This window comes from Hakea prostrata, chromosome 8 (assembly GCF_041222555.1).
Source record: "Hakea prostrata isolate BN-2017 chromosome 8, UWA_Hpros_2, whole genome shotgun sequence".
NCBI lineage: Eukaryota > Viridiplantae > Streptophyta > Magnoliopsida > Proteales > Proteaceae > Hakea > Hakea prostrata.
In genome coordinates, this window is record NC_142607.1 from 5,747,367 (window position 1) to 5,765,800 (window position 18,434).

The 18,434-nt window shown below is 38.5% G+C and overlaps 2 protein-coding genes and 1 non-coding gene across 3 annotated transcripts; 1 reads left to right on the forward strand and 2 right to left on the reverse strand.

Annotated features, from left to right (window-relative positions):
- Nucleotides 1-6,318: 6,318 nt before the first annotated feature.
- LOC149006487 (Pyridine nucleotide-disulfide oxidoreductase family protein) lies at nt 6,319-13,706 on the forward strand. Its single transcript, XM_089166942.1, has 13 exons — nt 6,319-6,681; nt 6,811-6,915; nt 7,093-7,206; nt 7,300-7,353; nt 7,567-7,683; nt 7,988-8,097; nt 8,363-8,436; nt 12,053-12,114; nt 12,218-12,416; nt 12,594-12,657; nt 12,771-12,838; nt 13,108-13,250; nt 13,340-13,706. Exons 1-13 carry the CDS (start codon nt 6,556-6,558, stop codon nt 13,568-13,570), a joined length of 1,467 nt encoding a protein of 488 aa, XP_089023068.1. The 5' UTR covers nt 6,319-6,555; the 3' UTR covers nt 13,571-13,706.
- Nucleotides 13,707-15,954: 2,248 nt separating this feature from the next.
- Nucleotides 15,955-17,495, reverse strand: EMB3123 (PPR containing protein). Its single transcript, XM_089166042.1, has one exon. It carries the CDS (start codon nt 17,373-17,375, stop codon nt 16,677-16,679), a length of 699 nt encoding a protein of 232 aa, XP_089022168.1. The 5' UTR covers nt 17,376-17,495; the 3' UTR covers nt 15,955-16,676.
- A 650-nt stretch (nt 17,496-18,145) lies between these two features.
- TRNAS-CGA (transfer RNA serine (anticodon CGA)) lies at nt 18,146-18,227 on the reverse strand. Its single transcript has one exon. It is a non-coding gene; the product is annotated as a tRNA-Ser (tRNA).
- Between the last annotated feature and the right edge of the window lie 207 nt (nt 18,228-18,434).

Sequence of the window (18,434 nt, forward strand, 5' to 3'; positions counted from 1 at the left end):
ACTTTAGTACCTTAAGGCAGGAATTGTGGATAGGGGGAGCAAATTGGAAGCAGTTTTGATGGTTCTTAGTAAAGGATTGGCACACACGGATGCAAACAACAACAAGGCCTAATGAAGTTTGGTGCAATAAAGATGAACTATTAGGCCGCGTTTGGTTCCGCGATTCTATGGAATCCGATTCAGAGTCATGTTTCTATAGAATCATGATTCTGTGGAATTAGGTTCTATAGAATCATATTTGTTATAAAAAAACTGTTTGGTTGTCCTGATTCTGACAACTGAATCTGTCCGAAAAATCATTTGGTTACCCTGATTCTGAAAGTGAATCTGTCTGAAAAACTGTTTGGTAACCCCGATTTCGAAATTGAATCTATCGAAAAAGCTGTTTGGTTACCCCGATTCGGGAGTGGATTCAACCTTTTAAACAAGCGACCAACAACAACTGCGTATTGGGTCTAAAAAAACTAGAAAATCTTGTACAAAAATAAATAGGCATTTTGCATCAGCCTCCCCAAAAAGTATCCAAGAAATGTATGTGATTTTTCTTGTCATGTATTAAAAAAAAATTAATTTCCATGCCACATATGTATAGCCATCTAACTTAAGTCCTTTGTCACCTTCAATTACAGGTAGACATTTTAACATTTTGGCTCACGCTAAGACATTTAATATAAAAAGCTTACAATCAATTCTGAAATGTGGGTACAACACTGAGAGCTAATAAACATGTATGGTTGATCAATAGTATTTTTTCTGTACAATTCAAGTTTGCATGACAGTAGCTCTTTGAATCCCATGTTGTAGTTCAACTGGACCAGTCACCATAATAGAACCTTGAACCTTCAAAAGATCATCACCAATCTTGTGGTTTGTCCATGACATCCACCGTACCAACCTCTTACATAGAAATGAATATAACCAAAAGAATGTTGGTGAAATCCCAGGCTCCCAGATGTGCCTAAATTGAGTGTTCTGATGTACCTGAAAAAATAGGAATGGAGAGAAAAATGTACAAGAATGCTGTGCCTCTGCTAATCTGAAAAAATGTACCCTTCCCATTTCATAATTTTCTAAATAAGCAGGGTGATGCTAATCCAGATTTTGAAAAATACAGCAACTCAACTAAAATAGGTTTTGAAGCAACTTCCCAAAAAAATTGTTGCTCACTAGATATGTAAGCAACTTTGGTCAAATGGGGCAGTTCCTATATTTAAAGGCTCAAAGGTCCCCTCACACAGATTTCACTTACCAGAAATTTAGAAATTTATAACTCAAAATCCCTCACCGTTCAGGAAAACATGGTCAATTGATCAAATGATTAAACTAGATCATGTTACAAAAGCAGCCCAAAAGCGGCTCATGTTATCCATTCAAAAACAGGCAATACATGAAATGAAAACGACTTTCAGTGTATGTAAAAAGATGTGTCTAACAAATTTACCATTGTCAACCTGTTGGAGTGTTTTTAAGAATACACAAGGAACTTTATATGACATAACACACAGAAAATAAAATTATCAATAGGTGCAAACATAGTCACTCCTACTAGCTGGTTACATACAAAACACTTTCTGATAGCATTCGACGTGGACATATCTAAACAGGATTTGTAATCCTTGTGGTTCCAAATCAACAATTTTTGCTGTGAGGTCTTAACCCATATAGAAGTTTTAAGGCATCTTCCATGGATGGTCTGCTCCTAGTACAAAGCAAAGCAACCTCAAGGACAAGTTCGTCTCTCCTTTCGGTTCAACGGTGGCACCAACTTCATTTTTATCATAGATCTCTTTTAAATTTCTGTCTCTTGGTGTCTTGTGAATGCTCACTCCACCATTTGTTAGCTTGCCATTGGTTATAATTTCCAGTAAGACCTCCCCAAAACAGTATATGTCTCTGCAGAGCTCATCTTTTGTGGTGCTGTTGAGATCACCTGCACAATAATGTAGAATGATTCTGAGTACTCCAGTTCTTAAACGAATATCACAAATAACAGAAAATGATTCAACTGAATGTACTGACAAATGCATGAAAAATAGTAAACACTTATCTTAACCTCATCAACTATATCTATCCAAGTAAAACTTGATAACAGTTGCTCTATCCTCCTCTTTCTCACTCAGTAGTGCATTTCCCAGCTGGCTATTTTTTGCAAATATATCTTTTGCAAGCAGGCGGGTCTCAATGTCAAGATCTGGAATTTCATTAATTGCATCACAAACAAGTTCTTCTTTATCTTTTTTTCCCTCTCTTTCCTCTCTTTCCTTTACCACACTCTTGGCCAACTCTCTCAAAGCACCTGATATCTCTTTCAACGGACTCACAACTTTATCAGCTCCTTTCTTCTTCTTCTTAGGCTGTCCAGAGACATCATCAGCCCGTGGTCTACCTCGAGATCGACTGGCACCCGCCTCTTGTCCTCCTTGGTTGCATGGTATTTCAGCTGCATTGGCATCAAGGTCTAAACCCAAATTGTCTATCCCAGTCCCATGCAATGGGGTGTCTTGGTCATGTGGTTCGATTGGTGAGTCATACATAAGATCTGCAGCAGTTGCAGACTCATGACCGGTTGCAATCTCATTGCCTAAGGCTGCAGCAACATCTAGGTGAATTTGATGCACAGAATGCTCTTTCCAATACTTCTGCTCCTTTTTCTACAATTTTAAATAAAAAATTACAGCTTAGAAGCTACCATATAGTATTGTGAATTGACAAATGATAGTATATGAATATAAAGCGTTACCTTGACATCAGTCCAAAAGTGAGGGCCTGCATCAAATCTCATTTCATTATTGTTCCAACCAAGACCACTTTGCTTCTGTAAATCTGAAAGTGCACGGAGCCTAGTTTTCCAGATACGAAAATGATTACGGCATTGATCACAATCATAATGTTTGCCATACATTTGATGTATCTTTCTACTTATCTCCATCCAATGTTCTTTCTTCAGTCCGTTGTCTCCACCTCTACCACTTCTATGGATTTGTAAGAACTCCTCCAAGAGTGTGAGGGATATGTTTGTTGGCCATGATGCTATGTCTTTGTCTCGTGATTGTGATGCATTTCACGGCTCCATCTGGTACAAATATAATTGAGTGACAAAGTACATGTATATATGCAGTTATGATGCAATGCTACCACAAAAATCCACACCATAATTTCATAATATATGACAAAAAGATTACCACATAATTAAGATAAAAACAAAATGCTTTAGTATATCTGACAACAAAAGAGTTATTAATTTAATAAAATACATCCATTTCTACAATACAAATCAGTAACCATGCCTAGCAACTATAAATAGTATTACACAACACACAATAAATTGCCCTATTTGTAATAGTTTAACCATGGTCATATCTTGAACTAAAATTTTCATATGTTGCACATTCTTCTTTTGAGACTTCAACACATCTTTCACATCCACATCTTGTTGTATCTGCATACCACTGGATGTCTCTAAGGGTGTGTGATGTTCTCCAATTGGCTCACACCAACGGAAGAAAGAGCATCCATTTGGGTAGTCTTCACACCCTTGGTACAACCTATCAGGATGCCTGGATGAGACTGAAATTTTGACGGCTGCAAGTTTCCCACAATTGCATCTTTTGTTCTTATACTTCAAGTAAGAAGTTGTCACATCATTTACACTATGGCTTGACATCCTGAAACAGATGATGTACTTAATACCAAAATGATGGTCATAGTAAATCCACACAATTATAATAGGGATGCAATTCTAACACTAGAATTCACATATTGTGACAATTATACTACAAAGTTAAGCAGAAAATTAAAGCAAATCCAAGTACATTTCAAACTCAAAAGCATACATTTAATTAATGTACTTCATTTTAAACAGTAAATGTTAAAACTTAATCGTCTGATTCTGACTCATTCGGCTCTTTGTTTCTAGCGAAGAAAAAAAATCCAGCAAAAAGAAAAAGAAAGAAAATAGAAAGAAAAGAAAAGAAAAGAGAGGAAAGAAGAAAAGAAAGAGAGAAAGAACAAGAAGGAGATAGAAGAGAATCGTTCAAGATCCAATCCATATTTTTTATATGTATCTTAGTTATACTTTCCCCATTATTTTTGTTACATCCCATGAAGATTGAAATAATCTAATTTTACCTTTCCTCCCAATTACCCTACCCATATAGATTTTGTTAAAACCGAACAACCCTAAAATCCCAAGTTTGGTTCCTTTCTTTCCCTCAATTTCCATCTACCCACAGGATCCTTAAGATTATTGGAATAATTGCCAATAAAAAGGTGCCACAAGTACCTCGAAATGCAGCTGGCTAACTCATGAGCTTAATCGATTTTGCAATGTTTCGCCAACAAATATTAAAAGTGTGGTTGGTTTCTCACGAAAGAGGAGTGGTGAGAGGACTTATCTTGGTCCACCACACCAAGTCACCACACCATGCCGGGCGTCCATGACCCCTAATAGAGGTTTTCCACAGCACGAAGAAGGAACCCTGATAGGAGCAGGAAAAGAAGATTTGGAATTGCAAACCAGCCAGTTTAAGCGAAAGAAGACTTCATTCAAGGAAGGTACATTTTCTCCAATAAGTAGTTGGTCCTTAATAGACAGATAACCGGGTGAAGTCAAGCTAGGAATCTTGCCACATAAATTCAGCCCATGTCCTTAATTCCCCACATTGGAAGATCAACTCAAATCTCAACTACGCAAGGTTCACGAATTCCATTAAAACCCTAACTCTAAGCCAATTACGAATCCTATTGGTCCGATCCCCAACCCATAACATTAGCCCCAAATAGCACATCCACCACTTAATTACCCTAGAAGACCTAAAAGTAGGGTATTTGAAGCCCATATATTAGTATGGAAGGAATTGATGATTATAGTTACAATAATTCGTTTACAAACAGAAGCAAACAAGTCACAGAAACAGCAAGGAATTGATGACATAATCACAAGAATCACATTTACAACAACAAATTTACAAACAGGGAAGATACGAACTCTCAAAATAGGGATGCAATTCTGAATATAACAAACACATTGCATGATTATCATTGATCAAAATATTAGAGATTGGAGAGGCTACACAAATAATAGAAATAAGACTATACCAACTAGTAATCAAACTATCCCCTTGACTAACCAACACAATAATACTCAAAAAACCTCCAAAACAAATAAATATGAGATAATAAATGCAATCAATCGATGACAAAACTTGACAATTCCTAACCAGATGCAACTAGAACACATAACCAAAATAACAGAGAAATCTGAAATAAAAGCTACTCTATATGTGCCGATTTGGTAGAAGCCGAACAACAAGAAGATGCAGACAGTTGATGCAAGAGATCACACAAAAAACGTTAAAAAATGAGAATGGAAAACGATAATACCAAATACAGTCAACAATGAAGCTCAACAGGCGCGAGACAGAGGAAGGAGACTCACCAGATGTGGAAGAAGAAGCACAGCACGCATCACCGATGGAGCCAAGGATGAGCTTGAGAACGGAGGAGCTCAATCAAAACTTCACCAAAATAGAGAAAACCACAACTCATTTGCGAAATGGGAAGAAGATATCACCTGAATGGAAGTCAAATCAAGCTTAAGAAGGCGATGAGCTCAACAGAACTACGGTAGCGGAGCTCAACCAAAGCCACCAAAAGAGGCAACACGACGCCATTTTGCGAAATGGGAAGAAGAAATCTCCGAATGGAAGCCAAATGGGAAGAAGAAAGCTTAAGAAGGCGATGGAGGAAATACGGTAGCAGGAGCTCAACCAAAGCTCACCAAAAAGAGGCAACCACGACGCCATTTTGCAGAAATGGGAAGAAGAAATCTCCGAATGGAAGCCAAATGGGAAGAAGAAAGCTTAAGAAGGCGATGGAGGAACAAATGAGCCGACGGAAGAGAACCTAAGGAACCAAAACCAGAAAAGATAATAGTGATGTTGAGTCTCCCAAAAAAGGTTCGATTTGGGTGATTTATTTGGAAACCACCTCTTGAGGTGGTTTCCAATAAAATCAGGTTTTACACGAAAAACGGGTTCAATAGAATCATGGACAAATCCGATTCCGAGTCAAAAGAGAACCAAATGGATTTTTTTTGGAATCATGACCCCGGGGGGGGGGCACACGGGGGCGGGGCCCAAAACACACAAGGCGAAAACCCCCCCCCCGGGGGGCGCGCAACCCCCCCACCACAACCCCCCACAACTAAATAAAAAAAAAAAAAAAAAAAAAAAAAAAAAAACAAAAAAAAAAAAAAAAAAAAAAAAAAAAAAAAAAAAAAAAACCAAAAAAAAAAAAAAAAAAAAAAAAAAATTTGTCAGTCGGTTCTTCTCTTTGGCTTAAAGCAGCCACTCTTTCTCTCTTCCGTTTTATTTCTGCAGACTTCTCCTGCAAAAATCTTGTTCCCTGCGATTATTTAAGGCTCCAAGCCTGAAATTCATTTCAGATGATCTCTTCACCAGATATTCCGAAAACCTAATTTCATCTTTTCTTGACTTCCTGCTGAATCCCCTCAGTCCAGCTTTTGCAAGGATAACATTTAAAGTGGGAAAAAGGATGACTAAGATGGCAATTTTCCATGCAAAGAGATGGATGTGGAGGAGTTTTTCTTCTCTATCTTCCAATCCATTCCGTGTCTGTGTAGTGGGAAGCGGACCTGCTGGTTTCTACACTGCCGAAAAGGTAGGATTTTAATCTTATTTTATCAATTTCTTCCTTCTTCTTTTTCTTCTATTTCTCGCTTGTTACTTCTATGTCATTTTACTGGTGTAGGATTGATATGAATGTCTTTTCTGTTTTATGTATTACCAGGTACTGAAGGGACATCAAGGGGCTGAAGTTGATATTATAGATCGATTGCCAACGCCTTTCGGATTAGTTCGCTCAGGAGTAGCACCTGACCATCCAGAAACAAAGGTAAGGAATTTCCCTTGGAAAACAATAATAATGGCACAAGTTACAAATGCCCTTTTCATTCTAGGTAGAACAGAATGTAGCGATTTGATGTTACAATGGTTTTGCACCTTAACAGTTTACAATTGTGTGAGCATTCCTCGTAATTGAACTTTAGTTTTACCAGAAAAATTGCTACAGATTGTCATCAATCAGTTCTCTCGGGTTGCATTGAATGACCGATGCTCATTCTTCGGAAATGTTTCACTTGGAAGTTCTGTTTCACTCTCTGAGCTTCGTGACATGTATCACGTGGTAAGTTACCAGTCCTAGATGTGCCATTTGGAAAATTATCTCAGCAGAAGCATGGCATCTTTTAGCTTGTTGATATTGGATTTTGATGAGCAGGTGGTCCTTGCCTATGGTGCTGAAAGCGACAGAGTTCTTGGCATTCCTGGAGAAGTAAGTTCACTTTTCCAACAATATGCTATAATATGCTATAGTTTGCTAAAACAGCTCTGGCCTCATGTACTGCTTTTTTGTTTTCCTTCTAACAAATCACTAGTAGGGGTCCGACGCAGAATTAATGAATCACAATTTTTTAAGTGGGGAGTTCGGTGTTGCTAGTCTAGTTCTGTCTGCTGTTTTTGACCATTTCCATTGTATTTTATTTAGGATCTTTCTGGAATATACTCGGCCAGAGAATTTGTTTGGTGGTACAATGGGCACCCTGACTATAGCAATCTGGCCCCTGATTTGAAGAGCACTGATACAGCAATAGTCCTTGGTCAGGTATATTTTTCTGCTGCATTCAGATGATGCAAAATCACAACTTGACACTTAAATCTCATGACATTGGAGCTTAGGACAAATGAAACTATTTAAACTTGAAAAATGTTGTTCAAGGAATTCAATTGTAATATAATATTCTCAAGTAGGACACTGTTGGAAGGGGTGGGGGGGGGTGAAGTACTCTGTAATAAAGCATTTCCTCACAGGCCTGCAAAATTCTCTGTTCTTTTTTGAAGTTTGGAAATAAGTGCTATGCTAGTTTTTGTTGTATTATGCATCTAAATATGCATTTATTCACTTGCAGGGTAATGTAGCTCTTGATGTTGCCCGTATCCTTTTGCGACCTACTTCAGAAGTGGCCACAACTGATATTGCCAACCATGCTTTAGCCTCGTTGGAGGAGAGCTCTATAAGGTTTGTTATCTCAGAATTAAGTAGCAGCAAGGATGTTAGATTTTTAGCCTCTTAATTTGTGCTATTTCAACCTCTTCATTGTGGAATCAAAACTTGGGAACAGCATCTCCTGCAAAGCAGTGGGCAAGATTGCCTATATCCCCCCCCCCCCCCCAGTCTGCACTCTGCAGTAGGAGTATCATGCACTAGGACGCTCTTTTAAGGAAGTTGCAGCATGGGATCTGTTTTAATCTACTGTTTATTCTATTTAATGATTTGACCACAGGAAAGTGTATTTGGTTGGAAGACGTGGACCAGTACAGGCAGCTTGTACTGCAAAGGAACTACGTGAAATTCTTGGTAGGTCCCTCCTTGCTATAATCAAGTGATGCAATTTGATTATTCTCTGCGCCATCTTTTGATTCTTTTTTATATGGAAAGACATATCCTGGTGTGGGCCTGGGAGGCTACTTGAGAAACTTTGTGATAGATAATGACAATGTTGTCAAGGTTTTGCAGGTGTTGCTTGGCCATCCACGTGCCCTTGATTTTTCCTCTCCCCTCCTCCTGCACCTAGGGTCTCCTAGATGCCTTGACGGCTAAGGATAATGACCCTAAAGTTGAAGATAAAAAATTAGTATTCTTTGATGCTGAATTTTATTAGTTGTATATCTAACTTTTGAGATATGGACGTCATTTGAGGAAGTTGTAATTTGATTAGGGGTAGAAGTCCCTGCCTGGTGTCGTGGCCCATGCACTAGCGCAGGGCCAATGAAACTGCACACATGGCATCGGTATGGATGGTATTTTTTAAGTCAGGGTGCAGGGACACAGGTAATGTAGTACTGTAATTTGACCATTCAAAACAGCATCAAAATAATACATTCCTGTAGAGAATCAAATAGCATGAAATCAGATGGATAGAATGATACCTGAGTCTTTGACTCTATTTGAGTTCAAGAAACAATGGAAAGAACAGTTTATGAAATTCTGAAATCATTCCAATGGTTGGATCAGGAGATAAAAGAGTGATCCTTGTTGAAGTAGAAGGGTATACAGTAATTTCATAGACTAGAACAAAAATTAGAGAGCGAAATAAGCAGAGCAATCAATTCTGATGGCAGTAAAACCTCTGCAAGAACAGATAGTAAAAGTATCTAATTGATTCAGTCAGTAAATTACTGTTTAATAATTTGAAATAAAGTTAAGAGTTGGAATTCCAGTGCAATTCTGGATCAGCATGTCTGATCTACCTGAAACTCTGTTGATTCTCTATTTCAGAGATGAACAGATCCTCCAAGTTTGAAGGTTTTCTAATAGTTGCATTGCTCTAATCAGAATTCATCCCAAAAAAAAAAGACAGGACCAGCACAAAGGCATGCGGAACCAGGAATCGGACAGCAGCGACACCGAAACCGGGATCTCCATCTCAGAGATGAACAGATCCTCCAAGTTTGAAGGTATTCTAATAGCTGCGTTGCTCAATCAGAATTCATCCGAAAAATAAAATAAATAAATGATGTGGATCCAGCAACTAATTAGGCTATTTTGCTTTGGAATAAACTTAGAGTTGTTAGATACCATAGGTACTAGGCATTTGTTCCTAAAGTTTGTGTGGTTATAGGCCTATTGGCCCTATTCAATGAGGCCATAAAAATGAGAACTAAGGCTAAGTATGAAGTATTTAGTTTATTTTCAGTCTTATGTTAATTAGGATATTATGTTGGTTCAAGTTTAAGTCAGGGTCTAGAAATCCTTTTATCATCTTTGTCAGTTTAGAAATCACTCTTAACAAAGGTAGTGTTGTGTTTTAATTAGAATTTCTATTCCTTTTTCAGATTAGGATTTTGTGAGTGGCCTAAGGCCCTCCGTATTAACTCCGGCATGATGAATGAGTAAACTTAAAATTGAGTAAATGACTTTTGCATTGAGCAGACTCAGCTGCTGCTTTCCTTTTCTGTGAGAGAAAGTTCTTGAGTGTCTAAAGTCCAGATAGCTGAGCTTCTGGTGTTTAAAGTCCAGGTAACTTCTTGTTCCTGGTGTCTAATATGCAGGTGCCATTTCCCTGTTGGTTAAGGTCCAGCAGTGAATTTTAGGTGCTTGAAATCCTACTGTTCTCCGGAATCAGCCTTTGAAGGTGATCTGCAGATGCCTCAAGAAGGCCGCCACTTGGTAACAAGACCCCTTATCCCCATTGCCGTCTTTCCTCTTTCCTATTTCCATTTTGAAAACCCTAAATTCCATCCTGCCCTTGAACTTTCAGATTCCTAATGCACCAAATCTCAAAGTCAGATCTACCAATTTAACCCTTGCATCTGTCAATAACTAGGAGCATGATCCCCTTATACACCAGATTAATTATGATTCAACTTTCACCCAAATCCAACCATTGAATTCTTGTAAATTGATAAATAAATTTATATCCCTAAACACTAAAAACCATAAAACACTCTGCATTCAAGAAACTTATCTCTATTTATCAGAATTTATTCAAACTTGAAGCACTATGCCTTGACCCAATCCTACTACACCCTATCATCCTCATCCAAAGCTTTCATTCCTAAATCCCAATTTGAGATACCCTATTTTCAGCCCTATGCACCCAAATCAATTTTTTTGTGACTTCCTTATTTTCTCCCAACAAAATGGTTCTTATAAATATTCTGGCTATTGGCACTCAATCCTATTGAGGGTACCATAAAAAGTATTTCCATAAAGCCAGAATCAGATTAGGAGTTGAAAAACCAAAAACCATAAATTACTTGAAGGGAAAAAAAGAACTCTGTTTGGAGTGTGGCCTAAAGCAGAGCAGTCCTACGAGTTTCTCTCTTTTGCCCATCAGAAACTATATCCTAATACTTGCAATCCTGCATGCAGCCATAATAGTTGAAGGGCGTTAAAATTGCCTATCATGCTGAAAACCCTGCAGATTAGAGGCCTAGCATGTATTTAAACCAACCCAAGGCTTATTTCCAATGAAATAAACCTATTTTGGTGACCTAACTGCATCAACAGGGCAGTAACTTTGTGAGTTCCTGTATCTGGTCACAGGCTTCACTTTTCCAGTATTTGTATCTATTTCTTTATGGTGTGTTTTAGGTCAGCAGCCAGCACTTTCATATGTTCAGACAATTATTTTTTTGTGTGGATCTTTCTGGGAGTTGCCCTGATCCATTAATGCATCAGAATCTTCAAGATCTTAAGTCAACTTCAAACCTCAGTATTAATGTCATCTTAATATATTCTGCCTAACACTTTTCTCCAAGAGTTTGTTTGAGGTGGTATGGTCATATTCAACAAAGGCATAGCATTGACCCTGTAACGAGTGGTCTGATTCCTATTGATAAGAGAAGGGAGAAAGGACATGCATATTCTAGTTCTTGCACCTGGTAAGACCCTCCAGGTATCTAGGCCCCCCCCAGCCTCTGGTTTCGTGGACCTGGAGGCCCGAGGGCAAGAATCCATGCCGCAAACTTTATTTAGCTGGGATTCTTGACTAGTTTGGTTGTGCCTTTTTATGTCATCTTTCATGTTTCTATCCATTTTCTCTCTCTCAGTCTGTCAATTTCCATTTTTCATTTCTCCTTTCTCCGTATCTTTCTGATTTTCTCCCCCTAAACCCCCTGCCCCGGGCCAGGGAAAAAGACCCTTATTTAGACCATAGTTTCCCATATTTTGTTCTGGTTGGGTCCATCTACCTGAGCCCATTAAGTTGGGATAAGGGATACAAGGCTGAGTTTGTTGTCTCAAAAGATGAATCTGATTTTAATGGTTTTTCTATGAGATGCTTAAGATGCTTGTCATTTACCTTTTTTTCAATCAAATGATGCAATTCTGACCTTGATTATGGTCTCATCAGTTTATGTCTTGTCTGAAATCATGATTTCTATGTTAATTTGGAAACTTAGGACTGATATCATCATGAATCATTTTATTAGAGTTTGTGTTATTTATGAGGTTTCTTGCTTCGTGTCAGGTATTCGAGATTTGTATATTCACATTCAAGAAGCTGATCTACTTAAATCTCCTGTCGATGAGGTATAATTTCTAGTTTGTAAATTCAGTTAGTGGGTATTCACTCAAAATTATTTGTTTGCTTCTACAAGCCTCCTGTTTGCTGATGTGAATCCTGATTTTGAAGGAAGAAATGAAGAATAGTCGAATACAGAAGCGGGTCTATGAATTGCTCTCGAAAGCAGCTGCCTCACAACCGTCCCATCCTCATTCGGGTCAGCGGGAACTCCATTTTGTTTTCTTTAGGAGACCAGACAAATTTTTGCATTCAGATAACCATGATGGGAATGTTACTGGAGTGCGCTTTGAGAAGACAATTTTACAAGGTTTGTCCTGTCAATGGATGTTGGTACCGTAAACAGGTTTTTGAATGGCATGGGGGTGGCTTCTGAATTTAGACTGGTTAATTTTTAGGTGCCATCACCCTGCACCCCAGCTTTTCATTGTAGTATAACTTCATAGATTATATATTGATTTGGTTTCAGTTTAATTACATTTTGTAGAAAATGGTAGCACTGGAAAACAATCTGCTGTGGGTACTGGACAGTTTGAAGACATAGAATGCGGGTAATTCTGCCTCAACCCATGGATGTTCACTGGTCACCAATTCAAAATTCCACTTGATGGATTCTCCTAACCTCTGTACAACTTGGCATGTTTGGCATACTTTCCATATGCAGGTTGGTTCTGAAGAGTATCGGTTACAAATCATTGCCAGTTGATGGGTTGCCTTTCGATCATCACAAAGGTAAATTGGAAGGCTTATAGATCATTGGCATCCAATTTTTTGTTATATTATTCCTGTGTGATTCTTGGACTTGGTTTTTGCATTGAAAGCCTGCAAAAATGATGTATTAAAAGCATTTTTCATGGCTTGTCAAAAGCTTACTGCTATGAGTTAGGCTGTAAAAACCCTCCTCTGACAATTCCACTAGTAAATAACAAGAAATCTCTGTCCATCCATTCTTCAAACTTATTCCATATAACTAATATCTCCTGATGTTCACTGTCATTCAGGTGTTGTTCCAAATCAAAGAGGCCGAGTTCTAAGCAGTAATTCAGACGACTGTAAATTTGAGCAGGGATTATATGTGGTCGGTTGGTTGAAAAGAGGGCCTACTGGGATTGTTGCGACGAACCTCTACTGTGCTGAAGAAACTGTAAGCATGTTATTCTACAATATTATATTTTTCAACTGAAAACACATCCATGAATGTAACTGGTATGGCTGATGCATCTGGTGTGGCAGGTTGCTAGCATCTTTGAAGACCTAGAAAAGGGAGTAGTGACTCCATCAACCTTGCCAAAGCCTGGGAGAGAAGGATTAGCTCAGTTATTGGACAGCCGAAATGTAAAATTTGTGCCCTTCAGTGGTTGGGAGAAGATTGACTTGAAGGAGAAGACCTCTGGAAGTTTGAGAAGCAAACCAAGAGAAAAGATTACCTCTTGGGAGGAATTACTGAAAGTAGCAAATGAGTGAAACAACCACCACTGATGAAAAGAACTTCACAATCTTCTAGTCCAAATGAAGCTTCAGCCAAATTTATACAGCATGAAAGTTTTCAAATACAGAAGAGGAATACAAAATGAAGACTCCCTCTATGCTTTTGCTTTTTTTTTTCCCTTCCTTCTTCTCTTTTGTATTTCCCAGTTTTCCGAGTGTGGTCGACTTAGAAGACCCTTGTCGTGCCTTTAAATAGCCATTGCTGGCTCATTACATTAAGTACATCGACTTGATGGAGTAGCGAGACATCAAGTTTGAAGAAAGTAATAAAATAACGTGCGAAAGGAACCATGAATAAAAGTTACAGAATTTCTTCTAGACCAATACGGAGAGGGTAGAGGGGATAACAGATTCAAAGATTATTTTCCAATTCCAAATTGTCCATACTCCATTAGAAATGTAATTTTTTTTTTCTCTTTTGATAATAAAAATGTAATTTTTTCAAAATGCATTTCTCTGCCATATAGCGGTGCAAATGCAACATGAGAGAATGATACCTGGATTATTCAAATTCGATGGTTAAGATTTAAATTCTCAACTAAGCGTAAAAACCCTAAAGCTGAAATAAAAATTAAAAGGGTAATTTTCATCTGAACCCCCTGAGGTTTGGTCCATGTCATTTTTAGTCCAAAAAAATGGACACCTTTCATCTACCTCCCCTGAGGTTTTCAATAAGATCAATTAAGGACAATTTGTAAATTTTATGACCAAAATAACCTCACATCTATTCTACCGTAAGATTTGCATATTTTCTTCATATTAAATCTAACAGTGAAAGTTAAAAGAGTGGAGGTATTTAGACATGTGGATCATTTCAATTGGATGAATATAAATCCATCTGAAAACATATACATTTATTTTATGTCTCTCTCTTCCGGATTTCTAAGCTCTAAAGTTCACAGTGGAGCAAAACTTAACAAGCAGAGGCCAAAAAAAAAAAAAAAAAACTTAAAATGAAAGACGAAGGTAAAACGAGAAAACAAGCTTGAGCTGATCCAGAAAACTAAATCGTCAAGGAATGGAATCTTTCAGCATCATGTCCTGATAAATCAAATCCATATCCGTTGATGTTTTGGTTTTCCTTTCGGTTTCTAGGGTTTTTTTTTCCCTTAATCTTTTTCGGTTGGATTTGAACGTCTATTATTTCTTCTGGGTTGTGAATCTCTATCTCTGTATCAAGATTTTTTTTTCCCTTCCTCCTTTCCTTTCCTTCTCTTGTGGTTTATCGGATTTTTCCATTTTCTGTTGTTTCATCGAGCATCCGAAGTTAAGTGTATAAATGGTAGACTGAGCTTGTGAGTTAACTACGGAAGGAAAATGAAAGCGATAGATGCGTCTGTCGGAGGGCTGGTCTGGGTAAGGCGTCGAACGAAATGGGTCATGGTGGCTTGAAGATCATTTCATCTGAGAAGTCATCTCTTTCCTCTGCATTTCTTCGTTTCTTCCATTTTCTTTACTGTAACCCTAAACTTATTTTTTTGTTTTGTTTCTTCTCTGTTTTTGTCTGAGGAACCTCATGAGCAATTCCTTACCTCTCACAATCTCCTACCTTATCCAATTACGATTACAATTCGAATCCACTTGATCCTTCTCTAGCCTGACTTATGGATTTTAGTTCTTTTGTTGCGAATTTAGGGAGGGGTTTCATTAGATTTGCGAGGGCGAGAGAAATGTCGAATTTGTATGGGGATTTCAATCAGAAAATTGATTATGTGTTCAAGGTATTCTTGATTGGAGATTCAGCAGTTGGGAAATCCCAACTTCTTGTGCCAGAGTTGAGGAGGAAAGTAGGCAGCGATGGCGGCACGCCGGATTGAAGATGGAGACGATGAAGGGGAGGAGGCGGGGGGAAGGGGGGGGGGGTAAGGGGGGGGGGAGGGAGGGGGGGGGGGGGGGGTTTTTTTTTGACGGATTTGTTCATCCGATTGGAATGATCCAGGTGTCTAAAATCTAACGGCCAATTGGAGGTATGGGAGTGGATCCAGTAAACACCCCACTCTTTTAATTTTCACCGTTAGATTTAGTTGTGAAGATAATATGCAAATCTAACGGTAGAATAGATGTGAGGTTATTTTGGTCATAAAAATTACATATTGTCCTTAATTGATCTTATTGAATACCTCAGGGGAGGCAGATGCAAAGTGTCTATTTTTTTGGACTAAAAATGACATGAACCAAACCTCAGGGTCCAGATGAAAATTACCCAAATTAAAAAAAAGGGATCCAATTTTATCCTAAGCTACAAATAATTCTGTGTCGATTTACCCCTTCGCATTTCTCTAAGCAGTTTTGTTTCTATCTGTTTTTTGGTAGAAAGGTACACGACCTTTTGTGGCAGTCACTGCTTCTACTTCCATTGTCAAGCTTCATTGTTAAACTGACTAAACTTTCCCTTTCTTATCACTTGGTTCAAGAATAAATTGAAGTCTCACCATTAGAGAGACTTCAAATTGACAAAGGTGGTTTGTGAAAACAACACGCCAACGTAAAACATGTCACGGCAGTAAAAGAAGAATGGGTCTACTACTTTTTAGTAAAGTGATCATTAGGAAATTCCAATCTTTCAGAACTCGAAAATGGAATTTTGAAACTGAGTGGACTGAAATGAGGGTTCAAAGTTGAAACCAGTATTCTATGATCAGTTGTAAGATGAGATTTTGAAACCCCATCATCTTGTCCAGATTTGGTTCTTTACCAGTATAAGTCATAAGTGACAGATCGAAACATCTAAAAATCAACTAATAACCCCATTTAGAAATCCTGGGCTCTCCCTTGAACTTCCAGCTGATCAATCTCCACCCTTTTCAATTTCGTAGTTAAAAAATTATTTTGACTCAGCTTAACAATCCCCCATTTTTCACTCGAACATATTATAGGAAAGTAAGAAAGTTACAGAGAAAGAAACAAAAAGCATATCATAGCGAAAATGTACAAGTATGGTATGATAAACAATTTGTGAGAATTTTGTGAAATTAAGAACAAGTAAAACCAGTTCTACAAACAGGGCTCTCAGCTATGATCAGCAAGCCTTACCCTAGCAATGAGGGAAAAAGAAAATGCCAAGGCCTCGCAGTTCATCAATTTAGCTTGAAACAGAGTTCATGAGATCCTTTTCAACCTCATCGGCAACTCTCTCCTCCCCCAATCTCCTCAATCCTCTGCTCAATATCTTAACGACATACTCATCAGCCGCAGACGCAGACACAGCAGTTGCAGATACCCATCCGCATCTCTTCATCAACCCATAAACCCTAATCACCAACTCTGTCCTCTCCGCCGCAATCAACGCCTTAACGAGCCGAGAAAGCCCTCGTTCTTCACTGGCATCCAACCCATCTCTTTCCAGATCCACAGATATCAGATGGTCAATCTCTTCCATCATCCCTGACTTGGCTAATGCCGTCACCATATCTGCGTACAGCGAGCAATCCGTCTTGTACCAGAGCTCAGACCTAGCGGCTTTGAAGACTTTAAGGGCGAGATGACACCGACCTTGCCTGAGAAGCTCCTTCAAGGTCGCTAGGAGGTCTTGCTTGATAAGTCGAGATAGGGTTTTAGAGACGAATTGATCGATTTGGGTTTCGTTAACCCTTTCAGCTCGTTTCAGTGCTTGCACTGCCTGAATTGCTTCTATGCTCAGAATCCGGCCGCGAAGCAGCGGCCCTCGATTGTCTCTTGGGCCGCATTGAATCACTGTGACGCTCTTTCTGTGAGATTTAGTTGCTGCAGATGAATAAGAATAAGAAAAGCAGGAGGGATTTAAGCGCATAGATGAAGCCATGAAAGGGTTTTCTGATCTCAGGTGCTCCTTCAGCCATTCATTTTTCGATATTTCTACAAGAACGGAATCGCTTGACTCGGTATCGGATCGGATGAATCGTTAGAAATCGGTGATCGATTCTGATGCTCAGACTCGGAACATACACAATTTCAGTATCCATTGAGGTGATCTATGAGATGTCTAGCAATTGCTTTAAGCTCTAAGACTGCGGTTTGGATTAAAGGCATGAGAGTTAAAATGGTGCCAACAGCCAAACTCATTAACCTGTAAATTAACAATGACATACCCAGTTCAAAATTATCACTCAAGATCACAAATGAAGAGGAAACAAAAGAGAGTAGATCATATGCATCGATCAGAAGGATTGAGAAGAGTGTAATGGAGATGGAAAGCAAGAGACAAATGAAGATGAAGAAGATAGTAAGGAGGAGGACACATGAGATTAAGCTTCCATGAACAAAGGCCAGAAGAAGAAGATCCAAATGGGGGAACATGGACATAGATTAACAAGAGCAAGGTTTAAGGAACTGCAAAACAGTTTGTTCCTCTCCTTCCTTGTTGTGTTCTCCATTGACAAACCTCATTTGGGTTTATTTGGATTGCAGAGATTCATTCTCTATAGGTTTCTCTATAGACAAGCAAAGAGAAGGATATGTTCCTGGAATAGCGTGGAGGAGGAAAAGTTACAAAAAGAAACAAAAGAAGGCAACACTGAACGGGGGCAGGCCGGCAGGGGCAAGATTGAAAAAAAAAAAAAAAAAACTCCTATTCGTCGACAGCAGGATTCGAACCTGCGCAGGCAAAGCCCAACAGATTTCGAGTCTGTCTCCTTAACCACTCGGACATATCGACTACTATGTTGAAAGGATAAGAAATATTTAATACGATTCTAAAATCAATTGAAACATAGACATCAACAATACATGACCATTTTGATGATAATCATAGAAAACCCTCAGATTGTTCGTGAATATATGTTTACATTAATTTTCTCCCTTTTTTTGTGAAAATGTTTATATTGATGTAGTTTCCATGATAGATATGGTTTTAAATTACATC